Raw genomic sequence first — 21151 nt, 5'->3', positions numbered from 1 at the left:
TGGTCTCCCTCGTCTGTTTGTGAATTTCGTTGGAGTTGTTCGCCATATTGGCAATCTCCTCCATCTCACCAAAACCCGAGCATGCATGCGTCAAGCCGGTTATTGAGGAGAACTAAGTAAACATTTCTCAGCCACCAGCGAGACGAAAATTAACATCATGGAGGCCGTCAAAGCATTTAACGGCGAGGTTTGTTTGAATTTCCGCCGAGATTTTGAATGCAATCGATGCTTATAGCAGAGAACGATGTGCCTTCTCAGCCTTGCCTTTATCGTTACCAGAAAGGGAAAAGGGCAGCCAGACAAGGCCGCATCATAGCCATGTTATCTAGCCTAGCTAGTTTAAGTTGAAGGCAGGGTGTCGTCAAATGTTATTTTCTTTTCTGCCATTATGTTGCACAAATCTTGGTTATATGTCCAATGGTCTATAAATAAAAGAGCATAGATAGCCAGGAAAATCTAAAATTATTCGTTACCAGGTATTAACGTTATTCAGCAAGCTAGCTAAGGCTAACAAGCTAAGTCAACACCGTAACAACGACGCTAGCTAGCTTGTAATTGTGTGTACAATTGTGTAACCTCTCGTCCTTATTATTACGTACCCCAACTTTACCAAACTAACTATCTACATTAATTTGTCAATATTGTTTCAATGGTGTCAATTTCTTTGTCTGAAATCGAAAGCTAAAATCAAGGGAGCTAGCTAGTCGATGACATTAGATTTAGCTAGCGTTAGCTAGTTTAGCTAAGTCAAGTGCTCGCGAGGCAAGGCATTTGTTACAGCTATCTGCAGGCCAAGTTATACTGTCGCAGAACGATTGTGGAATTGTGCAGCTCCCATATATTTTATCCATACAGTTTATTACTTACTATAGTAGTTCGGGCATGGAATTGCGTTAGAAAAAGCATACTGTAACTCTTGCTAAATATTTTCGAAATAATGCTGACATTCCGAGGTGCTAACTTGTCCTCGGAATAGCGTGAGCGCCAACCAGGTTGCCACTGCCATCTCGCCTGGCCAAGTATTGAAATTGGATGTGTTATATTAGCCCCAGCTTTACCGATGCTATATGAATTTGCAAAACCAATATGGAAACATCAGCTACTGTAAGCCATTTGATTAACAATAATATACCCCTGCTAAATTCTAAATGGTTACTCCGTTTAACTGGCGTTTAAATATCTTTTTTTGTGCTGTTTATCTTTCAGCTGTATTCGCTCAATGAATACAAGCCTCCCATCTCCAAGGCTAAGATGACCCAGATAACCAAGTCTGCAATAAAAGCTATAAAAGTAAGTATGTAGAAAGAGACCATGTTGTACTGGTGAAATTAACTGGTCTAGTAAAAGAGAGCTTCTCTCCCTTTTTCTCTTAGCGCACACTCGAAAATCAGTGTCACATCTCGAAGGACTCTGAGCTCTTTCCCACTTATTTGCCTACATCGTGATTAGATCCTCAATGAAGAACTAAAATCTAAATGTCAGTGTTTTAATACTAGGAAGCACTTTGTTATTCTCTTACTCAAAGGTCATATTTAATACTACTGACATCATAGTGAAGTATGGGACTGTAGCAATTGTTTTCAAGCAGAACAAGATGTCAGAATCAGAATGGGTTTTATTCGCCATGAAAGTTTGCACAGACAAGGAATTTGCTTTGCCAGGAAGGTGCAACATTAAACATATAGGAATCTAAAATTTTAAATATGAGGACTATGAAGACAACTATCATTGTCTTCTCTTTGCTGCTTGGAGAAATTGTTTTATTCTGCAAATCAATAACCTCACTTTTTTAAGTGAACAAATGCTTTAGTTCAGCCATTGTAATACAAAGTGTAAATAAAACCGCTTATATACACTTCATTTTTACTTGACTACCTTCTGCAAGTCTACCGCTTTGGGGCATACTCTGCTTCCATGTAGTTTTCCTTGTCATTTTGCTCTGACAGCCTCTCGAACCTCAGTGAGGTAACTCTAGTCACTCTGCTCATGTTCTATTTTCAACATGGCCAATCTGCTTCTCAAGTAGCAATTCTAAAGATTTTACGTTTCCACTAGCTCCTAAATTATCACTTGAATCGTTACAGATAGACCACTGACTATGCACAGATGCTATGAAATAAACCTATTTACAGCAAAAGCTCCTGTGCCATCAATTTTGAATTCTTAAAAGGCCTATTCTTGTGAGCTTAGAACCTTTGCTGAACATGTTTTTGACTACAGACTGTTGCTCGCTTCCCTGAAGCTATACCTTGAAAGCTTAAATATTGTTACTGTGATGATGTGAGCCTAACACACTGTGTACCTGACAGACTCAATTTCAGTTTAGTGTCGGGTTAGGCAGCAATCTCAAACTGTGTTGGTTAGGAAAATTTCAGTTCATGAAACAAATATCATCGATTAAATAGGTCTAGGCCCACTTTTTTATTTTAAACTGGGGTGTCACATTCCTTCACAGAGCAGACTAACTTTTCATCACAAACTTCTTTCCATATTTCTGAGTGATTAATTACTCCCTTTCACAAGATGCGACGCAACAAGCAAACCAGCCTCTCTGGAGTTCTTAGCGCTTTTATTTGTCTTTTATGTTCTTGTAATTATGCCTGTGATGTTTGTGTTTCTCCCTCTTGTGTTTCCTGTGAATAACACTTCTTTCCCCTTGCCTCAGCAGCTCTCCCAGCTCCCCCAAAGCACTGAAAGTGAAGCAGGAGGATGGGGTGGAGAGAGTTACAGGGAGATAAGAGAACCCCTAACCAGCTTAGGTAGGAGGATGGGTTGTTTCACAAGGAAGATGGACGAAGCCAAATCAATGAATCTCAAATTGCTTCCACATGCAAAGAGAACAGGGTTGGCTGTTGGGTATCTTTGGCCAACCTGAGTCTCCTGGCTTTCTAGTGTCTTTGCACATCAAATTTGTCTTACAAGAATGGCTAACGATGCTACTTGCTTGAACACACCAGTCGGTTTTGGTCTGCGATAAGGACAAATGGGTTTTGGAGGTTTTTTTGAGAACCTTTGAACTTCAGAAGGCCATCCCGTCATTGTTTAATGAGTAAAGTCGATTAATGGTTGTTTTGGCTGGTTTCAGCCGTAGTCTGGAAATGTGGACTAGCCACCTCTCATTTAGCTATACAGCTAAGCAGGGTATCTTCAGTGAAATCCTCTTAGTCTGGATGCTTATGGTGGTAGACACATAATTAAACACCTTGCGGTGCAGAATAGTGTTTCTCACGGTAGGAATGAGAGTACCACTTTACATTATTGGCCTTTTTTATAATGATGCAGTTCACTCAGTTGGATATAACTGAACTTTGAGGTAAATGGAATACAGTGTTGTTACCATGGTAATTACAGTTGTCGGAGAAGGGGTGCACAGGAATGTGCAGAATAATTGTTTAGACAGATTCAACGCTTATGGTGGTTTCTTAGAAGTTGTCAGTGAATTGGCTTGTTGTTGAGGGATCGTTTTCTGAATTTAATACACCTCTGACTCTTCAGTTGAGGGATATACAAGGGTGGCTGGGTGCTGTACCAATGCAGTATGAAGCTTTCAGCATAGGACCCCTGTGCACGTATCAGGATATATATGTTGGTCAAAAAAATCCAACATTCATCCAAATGATAAAGTTGTGTATAGCCTAACGTTAGTGCACTTGTAACCTCCAACTGTTGGCAATCCGTTTTTCTGTTATGCGCTGCTACTCTACTTGGTTTTCAGCTTACTGTACCGCTCAATGCTATTCGATTCAGTAGTAAGAGTCTTTAGACCCTAGCCTATGTGCTGCATCCCAGGCACTTAAAAAAGATCACTGAATAATCTGTTGCTACAGCAGGAGCATCATAAGAGACATAACGCCTGTTTTATTTAGATGAGCAAGTGAGTCATGCAAAGCTTCTCCTTCAAGAACATCACTACAGCCGTCGTAGATTGTTATAAAACACCTATGTAACTTGAGTAACGTCTTGCTAGACAATTTAGAATTGCAAAGGTGGATCAGAAGAAGTTACAGAAGACTCTTCTGTAACTTCTTCTGAAGTTACTCTTCTGAGAAAAGTAACTTCATTGACTCAATATTATTGAAAAGACGGGGTAAACACAATTCTACAACATTGTTACTTTTAAAGCTGCGACACCCAACCCAACAGTCGGCCACAAATGATGGACCAAAGAACTGGTCATAGTCTCGTTTGGTGTTTGGAGGCTGTGTGTGTCTTCTAGCGATTCACAAATGTAAAATCGCAAAAAAACATTTTTAATCGATTTGTGACCCCAAGAATAGAATCGTGAGGTACCAAAAGATTCCCACCCCTATTGGACAGGCTCTATCTGTGGCAGTCATCGTTGGAATATTCATGCCAAGTGCATCTTCACTCACTGTCTTTTAGTCAGTCAAAGCTGTAAGCTCAGGTGAACTCCTTTAAGTAGCAGTTGGTATTTACTAAAAAGGCAACCTTTAAAAAAGAAAAGAAAGAAGTGTACTGTCCACGCAAACCAGGACATAATTTAGGTTTAGAGATACATTGGTTATATTATGAGGTGACACAAACATTTAAGTTCTGAAGAATACATTCGATTTCGAAGTAAGTTAACAGACATTAAAAAAATCCTTGTCCAAGCCTGAATATTCATGATTATAAGGCAACATTGTAAAATAAGTTTCGGTCCAATCAGTGGAATCGCTCCTTAATTAACTGAACTGATGACAAGCATCTGCTGTCACCCTGAACCCATATTCACTTCTGTGCGAGGGACTTTTTTGACAGACAGGCCAGCTGATGCTCTCTGGACCTGCTGGATGCAGTCTGGAGTTCAAGTGTTTCAATCACAGCCTGTGTGTGGGCACTGGAGGCTAATGCTGACTCTTAGTCAGGAGAAGCCTACTTAACACCACGGCCCCATTCATGTCTGATTTTCTCCCCCTCAATCTTTGGTTAGGACTCCCTAGACTGCTCATTCTGAGATACAAACACATTTTATGTGGAGATTGTTTTTCAGTTCGATTTCATGAGTAGTTTTGATTATGGACAATTAACCTTGCCTCATTAGTTTGTCCAATTAATCTTTGAATGTTTTGACATTCAGTGTGAAGTTATATTTTGTCATAATACAGCCATAACTAATAAACAGTTTGAATCCACCAAATTAATTGAAAAACAATTACATCAGAAGAATCAGTCCATTGCAAACCTTTTTGAATGACCTAGATCTGCATCGTCCATACAAAACTGCATGAAAAGAGAGGGAAAAAGTGCTACTGTAAACTAGCCTATTATCTGTCAGGAGGACTTTGGCTCTCATCCTCTTGAACTCATTACTCACACTGCAGATTGCTGCAGTCAGCAAACCCTTTGGAAGTGTAGAATAGGTGAGTGGTTGTGTAACACCACCTGGGTCCCAACAGTACACAGGAGACTTAAGAGTCTGGTCTGTTGTCGCCGGAGGTAGGATTGCCTCATGAGAACGTATCAACATCCCAAGGGTTCTTCTAGTATTACACTGCTCAGTCGTGTTGACTGGAGGACACGTCCCCAGATAGCACTGCTATTATTTTAACAGCTTTCAATGTTAAAACTAAAATATTTGTGTTATACAGACATTTCCCACACAGTTTAAGTCTGTAAATTCACTGAAGTCAGGCTTTCTCAACTCAGAACATGCACAGCACTTTTGAACCGTATTTAGCCTTCTCATGACTAAGCACGTTTTTTGGGGGTATTTAAACCATGTAGTAACCAAGTAATTTTTGTGGGTGTGAGGATGAGACGAGAAGGGTTCCACATCCAGAAGAGTTTAAGTTCTGCAGATGTCTGTTGTTCAGGATACAGTGTACTTGAGCACATTGTAAAGGCACATAACACACACACTTGTTTTTTCAATTTTATAGTTAAAGCTCAATGTGTTTCACAGCCTGCAGTTTTTCTAGCTCTGTCTTTACCTGGATGTCAGCATGCACTGTAGCACTGCTGCCATGTTAATGGTTGATTTTGGCCAGTGCAGGCATTCACGGATCAAATGCTGAGTGCCATTTATATTTGTGTTCTGTAGTTTCAGCTGATTCAGTTAGTACCATAGAATTACCATGCAATGCTGCTGGTAAAGTGCCTCTCTTCATGGCTGATTAAGAATGGTTAGAAAGATTACATCTGTTTAAAAATGAATAAATTAATTGTAATCAAGCTTTAAGTGACCTTTTTATTAAAAAAAGCAATTGAGAAATGGCTCAATTCAGGACCAAATATCTTCAATCAAAAACTGTCCAAAACAAGTTTTACATGTTACTAGTCGTTTTGCGAATTTATGTTTCCTAAAACATTTTGCGATTTCAGATGGTATTTTTTCCTTTATAATTTGTTACTAGTTATTAGATTGACTAAATATTACTGCGTTCCTATTGACCTCATCGGAACGGTTTGTCTCAAATTCAGGTTTTGCTGTTCACAGTCAAATACCACTGCATTTAATTGTCTGCCAATAGCAGCCAGTACATGTGTACAGTGAAAAGGTTTCAGCAGGTATAATGATGGTGTCACTACCCTTTCTTTGCTTTTCATAACTGTTAATCAACAAACATAAACAGTTTGCAGCTGGTGTCTGCTATAATTTAACATGAGTTAACCAAGTGAGTAAGTTGTTCTTATCACCTTGGGCAGTCTTCCTGGTGGTGTTTTGGTACAGTAGTCTTGCCTTTGAGAACATGAACCTTCAACTATGCTTTTACGGATAGAGCAGGATGTAACACTAACACCATTTAACATTTCTTTGAACTAGTTGTCCAAATGTACTTATAGCACTGCACCGATTGGTAGGTTGTGGCTTTCACACATTCGGAGCACACTGACCTTGACGCACAGAGGACAGCTCAGCACATTACCAGCCTGTCAGCTCTCTCCCCCTTCACATACTGCCTGTCTGCAACCTGAGCAGAGCTCAACTGCTGGAGCTGTTGCCTGGAGACATGGAGACAGCTTACTCTTTTGGGGTTTGGGCTGGTGCTGTGTGCTAAAGGTAAAGGATAAACTGTGTATGCGCACAGGGATTTATAGTGACGGTGGGTTTGGCCCCAAGGAGTGTTCTCACTGTCGAGGGCAGTCTATCCTTCTGGGGAATGCAACAAAGGATACATGTGTGTGTGTGTGTCAGTGTGTTAACAGGCTTACTGGTAGATGCTTAAATTGTGTGTGGGGGTGGGATCGTGCAAATCATTATAGAGTTCATAGTTTTTTTTTTTTACTTGTCTTGCTGAGGGTTTAGGTGTTGTTCTATGGGCATACGTAAAGCCCTTTGTGACACTGCATACAAAAAAATGCTACACGTATAAGATTGGATTATTCCCCCCCTCCCCCCATGTCAGAACACCCCTCCCCAGCCAGGGTGTCTCCCTGCCAGTCTGCCTCCCACCTCTCTTCCACCCCTGAGATCAGGCTCCCCCACCCTGTCCTACCACCTCTTCCTGTCCTCTGCAGTCTGTCTGCCTTCTCTACAGTGTCTCCTGCACCAGGAGCTGTGTGCAGCAGCCTGTGAGCCAGGGCATATTAGTCAGAGCACACGAACAGACCTGGAGTCAGGTCGTGTGACGCAGGCCTTTCTGGATCTGCCTCCACTGGTTCTGCAGCATCTACTGTGCTGGCCAGTCTAGCTAGGCTATGCAGCATGTTATTGTGCTATAAGGAGAATCTGGCCATGGGCTGTGTCTTATTGCTGTATACATATCATTCTGGTCTTGGGTTGCATAACTAGAGCACTAGACTTCCTTATTTGCTTTTCATTACATTACATTTCCTTATAGCCTTTAAAAGAGAATAGGGATCTTGGCTTAAACGCTTCCGGAAAACGCAAGTCTGTAATGTAAACAACACAATGCAAGTCCTGTTTACTGTGTAAATCAACATTGTTGTGTAAGTCAATTTTGCCATCATCTCTCTTTTGAGAAAGAAGTGGATGCCAAGACTACAGTCGGATAAACCATTTGTGAGTGGTGTGTTACAGGGGATGTTATCATTGGCAGTTTCTGTTTTCAGCTGAACCATTTTTCATCCTGGCACACGTTGCTCTCAGACAGGTGGCATAGTGTTGATCTTGACTGGAGATGTTTCACACATTAATAACATGTTTTTACTGTTATATTCTTTATTATTATACCTGCATCCCAACCCACCAGTGTGTTAATTGCTTCAGAGCAATCTGTTTATCTCCCTGTTGTTTCCCTATCAACCTCCAATGCTAAATATAATGCTGTAGCGGTCCTGTCTGGCTCATGAGCAAGCATCATAGACCTGTAACACTGTAGGACAGACACTGCATGTGTGAGAAGTTGGACAGTGAATCCAGTTGTTGTATGCTTTTGTCTCATATGGACTGTAGGCTAGTTTGATATTCAAGGTTGGTTGCTGTCATTGGAGTGGCATTGTTTTAGTCTGCATGTCACAGTTTAACTTTCAAGTTTACATTGAATCAGCTTCCATGGCCGATAAAAAAAACCTTCTTAAAATTACTGTTCAGTCCAACAGATATGAATGCATCACCAATACAAAGTTGGGAATAGTTCCCCCAAAAATTGTGCAGGGAACAACAGCTTCCATTCTGTAAGAGTGTTTACACCATTCAGACTGTGTCATATAGCAATAGTAATGGGACAGATGTTTCTTTTGGAAACTTTGTACATTGACTCACTGATTGAAGCAGTGTTTGTTTGAAGTTCCATTCGCATCGTCTTTCTACCCACATGCACACACACACACACACTTGACCTTGCTCTGAATTGAGCAGTCTTTGGTGGAGAGGTGCTCTGGACCTCAGTGCCCAATGCATTTCATCCAGTTCTTCACAATGTATCTCCTTGGTTTCCTCTTGCGTGCACACACTCATAGTAAAGCATCTGCTGATGCAACATGATGGTACACCATACCTTAACCTAGTTCAGTACAGCTCCAGATTCTCAAAGTCTTAAAAAATAATGTTCAGCATACTCGGTCAAGGAAGACAAATGCTCAGCTCTGTGAGCTATTCACGATCAATGGTGTTTGGGTCCATCTGCTGGTGGAGGAAGGCCAGGACTTTTGCAACGCTAATCAGGCCTGCTGGCTGCACAGCACACCTCAATCAAGAGTTTAATGCCTCTGATTTTGTCCTCGTAAAAGAGTGTCTTTGGTTTTGTGACTATAGTGTGTATTAGGCTAATATACTTCATCAGTGATTGGTACCATTAGTTATATTTGTTGCCATATGTTCTAGGCTGTAAGAAGTAATGAATCCTCTAAATCAACTGATGAAAATGAGTTAGCTAAATGAGGAAAAACACAGTATAATGTCCAAGTTAGCCTCATAACTCTTCATTATGGGTTCCTTGCCCAAACACATGCTCTTCCCCGTTCTCCTCCAGAATAATAATCCCAGTGAAATTATTCTGCACATTCCTCACGCTGAACGGTCTAGGTTGTGCCTCGGCTTTTCAATTACCTTCCCTGTCAAACTGATAATAGAGATAATAGCATAATGTAATCTCTAGCATAGCCATTTTGGATGGAAAATGTGCTCTGACTGTTGGATACCCGGCTTTCCTTCCCTCTCAAACCATATGAGCACCCAATATGTGTGCATCTGTACAGCTCTCATGAAATGCTAACTTTCAAGGCCAATATCTACAATATAGAATTACACCTAATCAGCATTCTCGAAGCTAATCAATGGATCCGCGAGCACTGTAATCCTGAAGTTCATTTGTTTATTGTGGATCCACAGTAGCCGCTACAAATGCTGCAACTATTCCTTTAAAACAACTAAATAACTTTTAATGTAAAACAGAGAAGGAAATATGTGACTCAACATTAGTTCAACTTTTTAGCTGTAGGGGTTCATTTTTCAGCTGTCTAGACAGTGAGTGTGTACCTATGTGTTACAATAGTTAGATCTGCAAAATCAACAAATCCTCCAAGAAAATGAGGTCCTGCACAAACTCGGTTCTCCTATTGTTCAGAATCAGTCTGTTCTATTTAGAGGGAAACCCCAGGATGGGTGTGCTGTTTTTCTGTGCATTGTTGCAATTTTAGCTTTTTTTCCCACTGGATACATAGCATTTTGCCCCAGCCAAGTTGTGAGATTTTCATTGCTGGTGCATAACAAATGTTTTCCTGTCTGGATTGTTGTGTATCGTTTTGGCCTGGGTCTGTTTCAGGTTCCTTTACCTCTACCTGACCCCAGCAGCTGTCTGTGGTCTGTCAAAACAATCCAGTCAGGTTTCACTGGTCTTGAACCAGTCTCAGAACTCTCCCCTGAGAGACAAATGTGGTTGTGGTTGAGATATCACAGTGTTTGTCTTCTTGTTCTTGTGTCTTTCAGTTCTACAAGCATGTCGTCCAGAGTGTGGAGAAGTTCGTACAAAAAGTGAGTCGCTGTGCTGTTCGCCCTGAGGTTTCAGTTCCACTGATTAGAAACTGAGGAAACTAGAGTTGACATGCAACAGCAGTCTGTGACCCGATGATGAGATCATGAAGCGCATAGAGGATTCACAGGCTGTGGGATGAGTGGCTCTGGCTTGTTCTCCCTCTTTCTTACTCTACCTCTCTCTATCTCTCCTCTTGTTTTATCTCTCTATCCTGTCCACCCAAAGTCATTCACTTCCATAGTGCTGTCCCAATGAGCGGTAAGATTATGAGATCTGAGGGTTCCTTAGAGAAACATCAGACTACTGCTGTTATCTGTCCCAGGCCTGTTCAGCCTTGTTCCTCGAGTGAACATCTGGAAAGGCCAGATTAGTAAACCTGCTCATTTCCAGTGAGTATACCCCTTGATGGACTCCCTCAATGCCTGTGTGTGTGTTGGCAGTGCAAACCAGAATACAAGGTCCCAGGGCTCTACGTCATCGACTCCATAGTCAGGCAGTCACGGCACCAGTTTGGCCAGGAGAAGGACGTGTTCGCCCCACGCTTCAGCAAGAACATCATCGGAACCTTCCAGAATCTCTACCGCTGCCCGTCAGATGACAAGGTAGGTCACAGATTTCCAGCTGTTTTTGGTTCTTGATTTTCTTATCGTCAGCATTGTCCTGATTTCATCTTCCTTACCCAAGTTCTTATTCCCTTACTAATGTCTTAGTCCCTGCTAATACATTCTGTATTGTCTGTAGCTTCATTGGCAGACAACAGTTGTACTGTTGTCTGATTATTGATGGGATTGTAATGCCTTCTCTGTGTTACAGAGTAAGATAGTTCGGGTCCTCAACCTGTGGCAGAAGAATGCGGTGTTCAAGAGTGACCTCATCCAACCTCTGCTGGACATGGCTGCAGGACTGCCCCCTCCCACCGTCACCCCTCTGATGTCCAGCAGCTCTGCCCCTGTCAACAACACTACCCCCGGTCAGTCTGACCACACACACACACACTCATACACACCAGACAGATAAGAGAAACATTTTTTGATCATACTCGTGAAACGTGTGCAGGGCTGCAGTCGCCACATTTGGAGGATTCAGGGGTCAGCACAGCTGAAGTGTAATGGCCTCACCTTGGATGAACCTTTTACGTGATCAAGGTGTCTCCCCTACCAGTGCTGCTAATCACTGCTGTATACTGACACCCTGTGGTTCAACTTTTGAATCTCTTACCTTGAGACCTTCCCCTTTGTCATCTAATTAGAGGCCTTTCTCCGCTCAGCTAGATTTAGCTTACATTACAGGTTAGGTTCATGTTCTAATGACCCTGTTTCTGTGTGTCTGTACAGGTACTCCAGCCACCCCTGCTACTCCCGCCAACCTGGTCCAGGGCCTCCCTGACTGGGCCTCCCAGATCTCCAACACAGACACAGTGGCTGCTGTGGCCCAGATCCTCCAGAGCCCTCAGGGGCAGCAGGTGAGCAGCACCTCCCCACACAACCCCTCCACACACAACCCCTCCCCACACAACCGCTCCCCACACAACCCCTCCCCACACAACCCCTCCCCACACAACCGCTCCCCACACAACCCCTCCCCACACAACCCCTCCCCACACAACCCCTCCCCACACAACCGCTCCCCACACAACCGCTCCCCACACAACCCCTCCCCACACAACCACAACCCCGCCCCACACAACCGCTCCCCACACAACCCCTCCACACACAACCCCTCCCCACACAACCCCTCCCCACACAACCCCTCCCCACACAACCCCTCCACACACAACCACAACCCCGCCCCACGAAACCCCACACAACCACACCCCACGAAACCCCTCCACACACAACCACACCCCACACAACCCCTCCACACACAACCACACCCCACACAACCCCTCCACACACAACCACACCCCACACAACCCCTCTACACACAACCACCTTGTCAGCCTTTGCTGTTAGTAGCAGTTGGATAATACCACCATGATCAAGGATATGTCTTTATTGGCTCTCAGTTTGACCTAGTTTGTGTCAATCTTGTCTGTTTGTGTGTGCGCGTCTGCATATTCATCCGTGTGTGTGTGTGTGTGTGTGTGTGTAGCTCCAGCAGCTGGTGCAGAGTCTCCAGATGCAGCAGCACAAGCCCCAGCCCTCCCTGCTCCAGGCTCTGGACGCTGGGCTGGTGGTGCAGCTGCAGGCCCTGACCGCTCAGCTGACGGCCGCCGCCACCGCCAACACCCTCAACCCCCTGGAGCAGAGGGTGTCCTTCAACAAGGTGAGGCAGCACTCTCCTCCAGCACTTCCATTGCATACACATCGGTTGACTGGTTTTCAAGTTGGACTTCTCTTGAAATATTTAGCATTCCTGCTAGCTCTATTTTTTTTGCACGACTACAGCTGATTCAGTAATTAGGACCACTATCACATCAAAGGATTAGTTGTGGGTGTTATAGGATAACAGTGCAGCAGCCTGTTAAGAATACCTTAAATGTTGGTTTGGATTTATTTGTCTTCTTCTTCTTCAGGGGCTGCAAAGTCATATTTACAAAAAGTGTAATGTTTTGTAATCTACAATTTGTTACAGAAACTTTTGGGTCAGTTTGACTTTGGCAACGATTCGGAACGAGTCGAGGATGTGAAAAAGGACACCTCCTCTTCTCAGATGTGAGTAGAGTTTCTAACCCCTCCAGTATCCTCATTAAATATATCCACTGTGTTTCAGTCTGCACTGTAAACAACAACCGGCGGACCTAGAAACGCCTCCGCTTTCTGTACTCTCACCCCCCCGCCCCCCTCCTCGACTAACGGCTGACCCTTGTGTGACCCCTGTGTGACCCCCCGTGTGACGCCAGGCCCATGGTGTCCGAGTCCCTCAACAGCTCCATCTTCCACCAGCTGGCGGAGCAGCTTCAGCAGCAGAACCTGGAGCAGTTCCAGAAGCAGCTCATGGAGCACCAGCAGCACCAGCAGAAGGTGAGGCGGCAGGGCCGCACACACACACATATACACACACACACACTGTCTGAGTCACTCCGGAGTCCCGCTGTCACTCACACACAAACGTGCACGCTCACACTCATGCATGCCCCACAATCTGGTATGGGGTCAGCAGACACAGTTGCCGGGGAGACTTGAGACTCACTGGAGTCCAAAATGGATAGGCTTCTCATTGTAAACTTTGTTGAAGAAGAGTCCATGGTTACTGTTCCGTCTAGTTTATCCTAGTTTCCCCATGAAAAGCTAAATGAATAAAAAGCTAAACGGAGAGCTCAGTGTCAAATTGACCCTCCCGCTCCTTCCAGTCCATGAGCATGGAGAGCCAGGAGGCCATGTACGGGATGGAGAACTCGGCCACGCCCCAGAGCAGCAACCAACCACAGCTCTCCCAGTCCGACAACAAGATGGACGACTCCGTAGACAACCAGCAGCAGGTACAACCTCAAACTCGGGTTGGTTTTGCCGGGGCATGTTCTGTGCGGGGGCCCGGGCTGTGTGCTGACGGCGGTGTGTGTTCTAGGACATGGACATGGACCTGGACGAGGGGCCCGATGGGATGGAGGAGGACATCTTTGAAACAGACGACAAGAAGGCGGCCAGCACGCGGTCAAGAACGCGCTCGCGCTCACGCTCCAGGTCTGAATTGATGAGTGTCGTCTTGAATGTGTTGCCAGTGTGAATAAACGTCATGGAGTTTAGCACCTCCATCAGGTTAATAGGTTTTGATAGTTACACCTACTTAACAGAGATTAAATGGCGTTAATTCTAAATAGGCCACAGTCTCCACTTATGTTTTAACAACCAGGCCAGTATGCTGATTAGCCGGTTCTTACTGTGGAGCAATCCTCAGCAGAGAATGAAAAATGCAGCTGCCAGCATAAACCTACAATTAAGAGCCTGTGGTTTGCAAGTACTTTTTTAAGGCCTTTTAACTGATTCCTATGTGGCTTGGTTGTTGTCCCCACCTCTCCAGATCTCCCAAACGGAGGCGGTCCAGGTCACGCTCGGGCTCGCGGAAACGCAAGCACCGCAAGCGGTCGCGGTCGCGCTCCAGGGACCGCAAGAGGAAGTCGTCGCGCTCCTACTCCAGCGAGAGACGAGCGCGGGAGAGGGAGAAGGAGCGGCAGAAGAAGGGGCTTCCTCCCATCCGCTCCAAGACCCTCAGCGGTAAGGAGGCTGTCGTTGTCACACACCCTTGATGTCTGTCTTCAGCCATGACTGCCAACGCTGCTCAGTGAATTCTGAATCTCCTGAACATCTTGATCATCATCGTAATATAAACCCTAATAGTGAGGACTCTGTATGGTGTTTCTTTGTGTGTACTTTCCACATGTTGTGCTCTGTGTAGAAAGTGTAAACACATTAGATCTGTTAATTGTGTAAAAAAAGAAGGTTGAAATTGTCGTTGGTAGACATGTAGGTGTTCTTTGTTTGAGTGTGGTGTTTCTAACCTGCCTACCCCTTTGTGTGTGTGTGTGTATAGTGTGCAGCACTACTCTTTGGGTTGGCCAGGTGGACAAGAAGGCCAACCAGCAGGACCTCACCAACGTGTTTGAGGAGTTTGGCCAGATAGAATCCATCAATGTAAGGACCACCTCACTGTCTGACTCTTTTTCGCAGTTTCTCTCTCGCTCTCCCCCTCTCTCTTTGCCCCCCTTTAAAATTCAGACCTCTCCCTAACTGCATGGACCTCTGGAAAATATTAATCATCTCCGCTGAGAGGCTGGGAGTTTCTCATTACTGAGGTCTGACCCCCTGGTGTTGTATTAACTCTCCACTCGTTCACGCTCTCCCATTCCCTGCACTCCTCTCCTCTCTCCCATTCCCTGCACTCCTCTCCTCTCTTCCATCCCCGTCTCCTCTGCCTTCATTCTAAACCCTCCCCATCCTTAACTCCTTTTTCATATATTTTTTTCTCCTCTACCTCACCTTCTCTCGTCCTCTTCCAGATGATTCCTCCCCGAGGCTGTGCCTATATCTGCATGGTCCACCGGCAGGATGCCTACCGGGCCAGACAGAAGCTCAGCACAGGCTCCTGTAAGATTGGCTCCAAGATCATCAAGGTACAGTACCCCCCCCCCCCCCCCCCCCCAGCGTAATCACATTTACACGCGTGTCAAATCAAGGTCCTCTTTTTTTTTTTTACTCAACTAAATGGAATTGTCCACCCGCTGATATAAGGTCCTATTTGAAATTCTCACAGGCATCCAATGTACCTTACCCTTCTGCCTTTGTTCTATTAAGAATCCAGTCACATATCCTATACGTGTCTCCAAGGGCGTAAGTACACATGCATACTCACTTTGATCCGTCCTGTCCTGTCCAGATTGCGTGGGCTCTGAACAAGGGCGTGAAACAGGAGTATAAGCAGTTCTGGGACGTGGACCTGGGGGTCACCTACATCCCCTGGGAGAAGGTCAAGCTGGATGACTTGGACGGCTTCGCAGAAGGGGGCATGATCGACCAGGAGACCGTCAACAGCGGTGAGCGCACAGGACCTACACACACACACACAGCGTCTCCACACAGACTCCAAGCACTGGGATTATTGGCTCAGTGCTAAAGCTCAGCATGTATAAACAGGACGTAAACATTCTCCAAACCCCACACAAATATCCACACTTCCTGGCATTTCTGCACTATCCATGTGGATTTGTCCACCACATTCATTTACTGAGTTGTTTAAAAGCCACGCGTGCAGGAAGTCACAGAGAAACCCAACACTTGAGAGATAAAGAGGGGCTTCACCCACTAAACCCTCTTCCATGTGGTGGAATGGTTCCTAACTCTGGTCTCCTTCCTCTTTCTGTCTCCCCCTCCTATATCTCCCTCTTTCTGTCTCCCTCCTCCTATGTCTCCCTCCTCTTCCCTCTCCCTCCTTATGTGTCCCTCCTGTCACATTCCCTCCTACGGTCTCTCTTCACTTCACCCTCCTCCTCTCCGGCTGCAGAGTGGGAGGCAGCCAAGAACGCAGAGCCCGCCAAGGAGCCTCCGAGCCAGGTGGTGAGTGTGGAGCCCCTGCCTGCCAGCAACGCCCAGACAGAGGCCTACAGCCAGCAGGTCACCATGATGCCTGTACAGGTACACAGAAGACGCACACTTCAAACTAAGCAGGAGGAGGAATAATACAGAATAATAATTCTGGAAAGAGTTTGCCATCAACCTGCTCAGTATAGTCATATTCAGATGTGTTTGTGTGGTTAAAGAACTTGGTAACAGTGACACCCCATAGTCTTTAAACTGTGTGGTCATGTGACACATCACCACAGTTCAGCTTAAACTGGACCTGTATCTTATTTATATCTTATAAGTCACATAGCCGCTGTACAGACCTCCTACTTCCACTTATTGCCCTGCCTTCATTAAGTCTCATTTAGAGTTGCTCAGCAATGTGAAACGCAACACCAGAGGCCTTCCTGTGACTGTCCGCCTGTCTCTGTCAGCCCCAGCTGTACTCCTCCTGGCCCCCCGCGGTGCCTGGCCTGCTGCAGATTGTTTGTTTGTTCCTGGGTGGGCCCTGCCGAGCAGATGGGTCTCTGTGGGACGAGTGTGTGTTTAGACTGCGGCTTCAGTACGCTTCTCAGAGAGCATCGGTCCGTATCTGAGGGACACATGCCTGTCCACGTCAACGCGCTGTAGGGTCAAGACCTCACTGCTTCTCTGACCCGGTGTCACTGCCGTTTTTCACAGACTATCACTCATGATGTGTTGGTAATGCTTAATAAAGTGAAGTTTATTTGTACTAATTTTCCACTTTCATCCCCCTCTCTCCTTTCCTCCTTCTTGTCCCCCTCTACATCTTTCCCTTACTCCCTCCCTCCTTCTCTCCCTCCAGCTCCCGGTGGCCCAGGCTGTGCCCTCTGTGGGTCTCGTGCCTCCATCCTTCCCTGTGTCCATGGCGATGCCGCCGCCAGGCTACGGCCCTCCACCGCCCTTCCTCCGGGCAGGGTTCAACGCCTCGCAGCCTCCCCCAGGTAGGCACCCTGACGCGCTCCAGAGAACACCCCCCCAAACCCCCAAATCACATGGTTGTTCCTCTTGGCCTAAGCGAGACACTGATGCAGCTCTGCGTTTCCTGTGTTGCAGGCTTCATGCAGGCCGCAGGCGTCCCACAGACAGCTGGCATGCCTTCCGGACCTACATGTAGGTTTCACCTCACTGACTCAGTAAACTGGGGGATGGGTGTAGCGCAGTGGTTGAGTTTGTCTGATCCCTCACTGCTGCTTTGGATCAAAGTGTTTTGCTAAATAAACACGTATTTGAGTTGTTAGCCTGCTAGGCTTAAGTGGTCACATCTCCCCTTCCCACTGCTCCTCCAGCCCTGGTGCAGCCTTCAATGTCCGCGAGCCAGGACGGCGTCAAGGACAACCCCTACGGAGCCATGATCCCCCCCGCGGGGACCATCCCTGGCAGCTACATGCCCTCCGCCCTTCCCGGAGGAGGGGTGTACAGCCCCGCAGGCCTCCAGCCCCAGCAGAGCGCTAACGACAAGACGGGCCAGTCAGCCGACGGCATGGATGCCCAGGCCGAGATTACCCTGCAAGGTCAGGAGATGCTTCTTATATCCGTTTTGTTGGTGTATGACTTTTGTTCATGATAGTATTGTGCTTTATACGGGAGCTTGCTGTGTACTGTACTGGTATATAATGTCTGTTTCTTATCCTCCAGGCATGCAGAATGCGGTACGGAGTGGCATGGGTCTCTTGGGCATGCACCCCTCCGCCTCCCTCACCCACCCCCTGCACCAGTCAGGCCTGGCCAGCCAGAGGATGCCCAACCTGCTGCCCATGGACATGCGTCCCACCCTGCTCCAGGGGGCTGGGGCCCGCTTCCCTCTGCTCATGCAGCAGGGCCTGCTAGATGCCTCCCTCCAAGCCCAGGCCCGTACCCGGGCCCCCTTCTCCCAGATGGACCTCTTCAACAGGGTCTCCAGCGCCCCGGCAGACAAGGCTGAGGAGGAGCCCTCCTCCGGGGGAGACAGCAGCCAGCAGGAGGGGGATCAGGACTACCGCTTTCCCCCACCTGAGAAGCCCAGCACGGGCCTGCTGAGGACCCCTCCCCCCGAGCACAGGGAGCCCCTGGGTAGTGCTAGTGCTGGTACTGGTGGTGGCAGTGGCAGTGGAGGTAGTGGAGGAGGAGGCAGGCCAGCCTTGCTCCAGACCCCTGTCAGCCAGCCAGCCAGAAACAGCCTGGTGGGCCGTCTCCAGGCCTTGGCAGGCTTCACACCAGACAGCCGCTGGAGCCAGACCAGAGGGGACTTTGACGAGCGGGACAGCATACAGAGAGGCCAGCAGGCCGTGGGGTCCAAGGGCTTCCAGCAGGAGGAGCGGCCCAGCCCAGGACAGAACTTCCCCAGCCGCTTCGAGAGCCGTGCTGGGGGAACAGCGGTTAGCGGAGCAGGCGGGGCTGGGGCTACTGGGGCGAGTGGAAGCGGACCAGCTTGGAATCGCGGGGCGCCCACGGCCACTGCTACCTCCGCTCCAGCGGCGCCCTTCGACCCCGACGTTCACCAAGACCTGGACGACCGGCGGCGCCCTTGGGACCGGCAGAGGGATCGAGACGACAGAGAGTTCGACTTCCGGCGAGAGCTGAACGGCAACCGCCATAGCCGCGAGCGGGAGAGAGAGCGAGAGCGGGAGAGAGATCGAGGCCGTGAGCGCGGCACCAGGGAGAGAGACCGTGAGCGGGAAAGGGACCGAGACCGGGACAAGGACAGGGAGAGAGACCGCGAGAGAGAACAGCGTGAGCGTGGAGGCTGGATGCCCCTGCTCCCGCTGCCCACCCCTCTGCTGCCGACCCCCACCCTCAACCCCAACCTCACCCTCAACCAAACCAAGCCTCTGACGCTACTGAAACTGCAGCCCCAGACTAGACCCCCACTGTTGCCCCAGCCTTTAGCTCAAACCCCAACACCAACCAAGACCTCACCTCCATCCCTGACCCTGTCTCCACCCCCGTCCTCAGTCCACTCCGCTCCTCCAGCCCAGAGCCAAGCCTCCAAGCCCCAGTCAGAGACGTTGGTCCAGGACCTGGCTCCAACGCCACCCCAGGTCCACACCACACCTCCCCAGGCTCAGTCTCCGCCCCAGCCTCAGTCACCCCCCCAGGCCCAGACCCCACCCCGGAGGGAGACGCCACTCCAAGACCATGTGTCCCCTCAGACCCAGGCTCCACCCCAGGTCCCATCAGAGACCACATCCCAATCACCGTCCCCACCCAGGGCCCAGTCCCCATTCCGAGCCCAGACGCCACCCCCAGCCCACGCTTCTCCCCACCACTCCCCCATGTCTGCCAGCCCCCCCGCTGAGACTACAGACTCCCCTAGGGAGAAAGACCCCCCCCAGTGGGCCAGGGAACCAGAGAAGGCCTCAGAGGAGGAGCCACAGGACGAACCAGAACCCCACTGGGGCAATGGGAGCGCTGGGATGGACACTAAAATAGTGGCAGAGCCCACCCCAGAGCCTTCACCAGAATCCGTGCCTGAGCAGGCCCCCACCCCCACCCTCTCCCCCACACCAACCCCAACAATGTCCGCGGCCCAGTCCCCCACCCTGGAGGAGCCCCCCAGCCTGGCGGAGCCCCCCAGCCTGGCGGAGCCTGCAGACCGGCAGCAGCAGGAGGAGGAGAAGGAGCGCGGCTCCTCCAAGGACGTAGACAGTGAAGTGGGTGAGCCGCTGGAGGAAGCCCCTGCTGAGAAACAGCCAGTGGTAGAGCATACAGACACTGAGCGGACATAATCATCACTCAGTAGGTAAAAGATCATTTTGTAAAGTTGTCTCTTCTCTCTGTACTCGTGTTCAGCAGCAGCATCAACAACAAAAACACAACAAAAACAAACTCCTGATGGGACCCGGCTGGCTAGTCGATCTCACACATGATACTGACTGATTAACCCGACCATTTGATTTTATCTCTTCTCTATAGCAGTGCTCTTCAGGAAAAAAAAATAGTTGACTCGCTAGCTGATTAAATGATAGGGGATTTTGTTTTTATAATTTTATTTTATTTCTCTTCATTCACTTTTCTTTTTTAGTTTTCAATGCCACCCCCAGTTTTAAAGCTTGATATATTTTCATGACAATTGCTTGCCAAAATGTTTCAATAATTGTGAAGTGGGGTGGGGTGCGCAGAGAGCTTTGGGCTTCCTATGGAAGACTGTAAGGATCCTGGCTGTTTCGGATGGATTGACTCCAGATATGCGGAATACTTGAAAAAGAAAAAAAAAGGCACTCGTTGGCCTGTTGTCTCCTCTTCTTTTGAAATGCTGCTGCAAACGTTTTAATCGAATGCCTTTGTGGTGTCCTATGCTTCTTGTCTTTAAAGCAGAATGCTAATAGCGTGCGTACAGTGAGACCAGTACAGTTGCTTAAAAAAAAAAAAGGAACATTTTAAAGGATTAAATATGACCTGTTATATTCCCCAATAAATGTCTGTGATTTTCTTTGCCATAATGCAGTTTATTCCACAAACAAATTTAATCGTAGGAACAAAGGGGTCATTATGGATGGATGGATGGACGGATGACTGAAGGGTCCATTACAATTTAGTTTAAATAAACATGTTTTGCTGTTTAATCCATGCTTAAGAACGACTCCCTGAACTAGGATACATAAAAGCGCCTAATTGACCACCAGGACTTTAAACAGGCTATATTTATGGTGGTGAATATAAACACCAGGATGACTATTGTAGATCGTCCGTTCATTTAAACCCTCATAACACTTCAAACCCCTGCTTCAATATCACCTCCCACAGCTCTCTAATGCTCGTTGTTTGCAACCACAG

The 21151-nt window shown here is 47.3% G+C and overlaps 1 protein-coding gene across 3 annotated transcripts; it reads left to right on the top strand.

Moving 5' to 3' along the window:
• Nucleotides 1-2: 2 nt before the first annotated feature.
• On the top strand, nucleotides 3-20810 carry scaf8 (SR-related CTD-associated factor 8). Of its 3 annotated transcripts, none has more exons than XM_062468937.1 (20): nucleotides 3-187; nucleotides 1207-1290; nucleotides 10334-10378; nucleotides 10820-10981; nucleotides 11193-11349; nucleotides 11714-11841; nucleotides 12471-12644; nucleotides 12954-13033; nucleotides 13222-13342; nucleotides 13672-13800; nucleotides 13887-14002; nucleotides 14340-14533; nucleotides 14850-14950; nucleotides 15316-15429; nucleotides 15693-15849; nucleotides 16317-16447; nucleotides 17202-17340; nucleotides 17453-17509; nucleotides 17686-17910; nucleotides 18035-20810. In XM_062468937.1, the coding sequence occupies exons 1-20, from the start codon at nucleotides 158-160 to the stop codon at nucleotides 20101-20103; spliced, it is 4413 nt and encodes a 1470-aa protein (XP_062324921.1). In that variant the 5' UTR covers nucleotides 3-157; the 3' UTR covers nucleotides 20104-20810. The 3 variants fall into 3 exon arrangements, with proteins under 3 accessions (XP_062324921.1, XP_062324922.1, XP_062324923.1); XM_062468938.1 differs by lacking the exon at nucleotides 3-187 and adding an exon at nucleotides 2669-2759 and having other exon boundaries at nucleotides 1210-1290; XM_062468939.1 differs by lacking the exon at nucleotides 3-187 and adding an exon at nucleotides 2666-2759 and having other exon boundaries at nucleotides 1275-1290.
• The last annotated feature ends 341 nt before the right edge of the window (nucleotides 20811-21151 follow it).

Source organism: Osmerus eperlanus, chromosome 9 (assembly GCF_963692335.1).
Source record: "Osmerus eperlanus chromosome 9, fOsmEpe2.1, whole genome shotgun sequence".
In the NCBI taxonomy this organism is placed as follows: Eukaryota; Metazoa; Chordata; class Actinopteri; order Osmeriformes; family Osmeridae; genus Osmerus; species Osmerus eperlanus.
The sequence above is the reverse complement of the archived record's forward strand: the minus strand, read 5'-3'. Positions and strand labels throughout refer to the sequence as shown.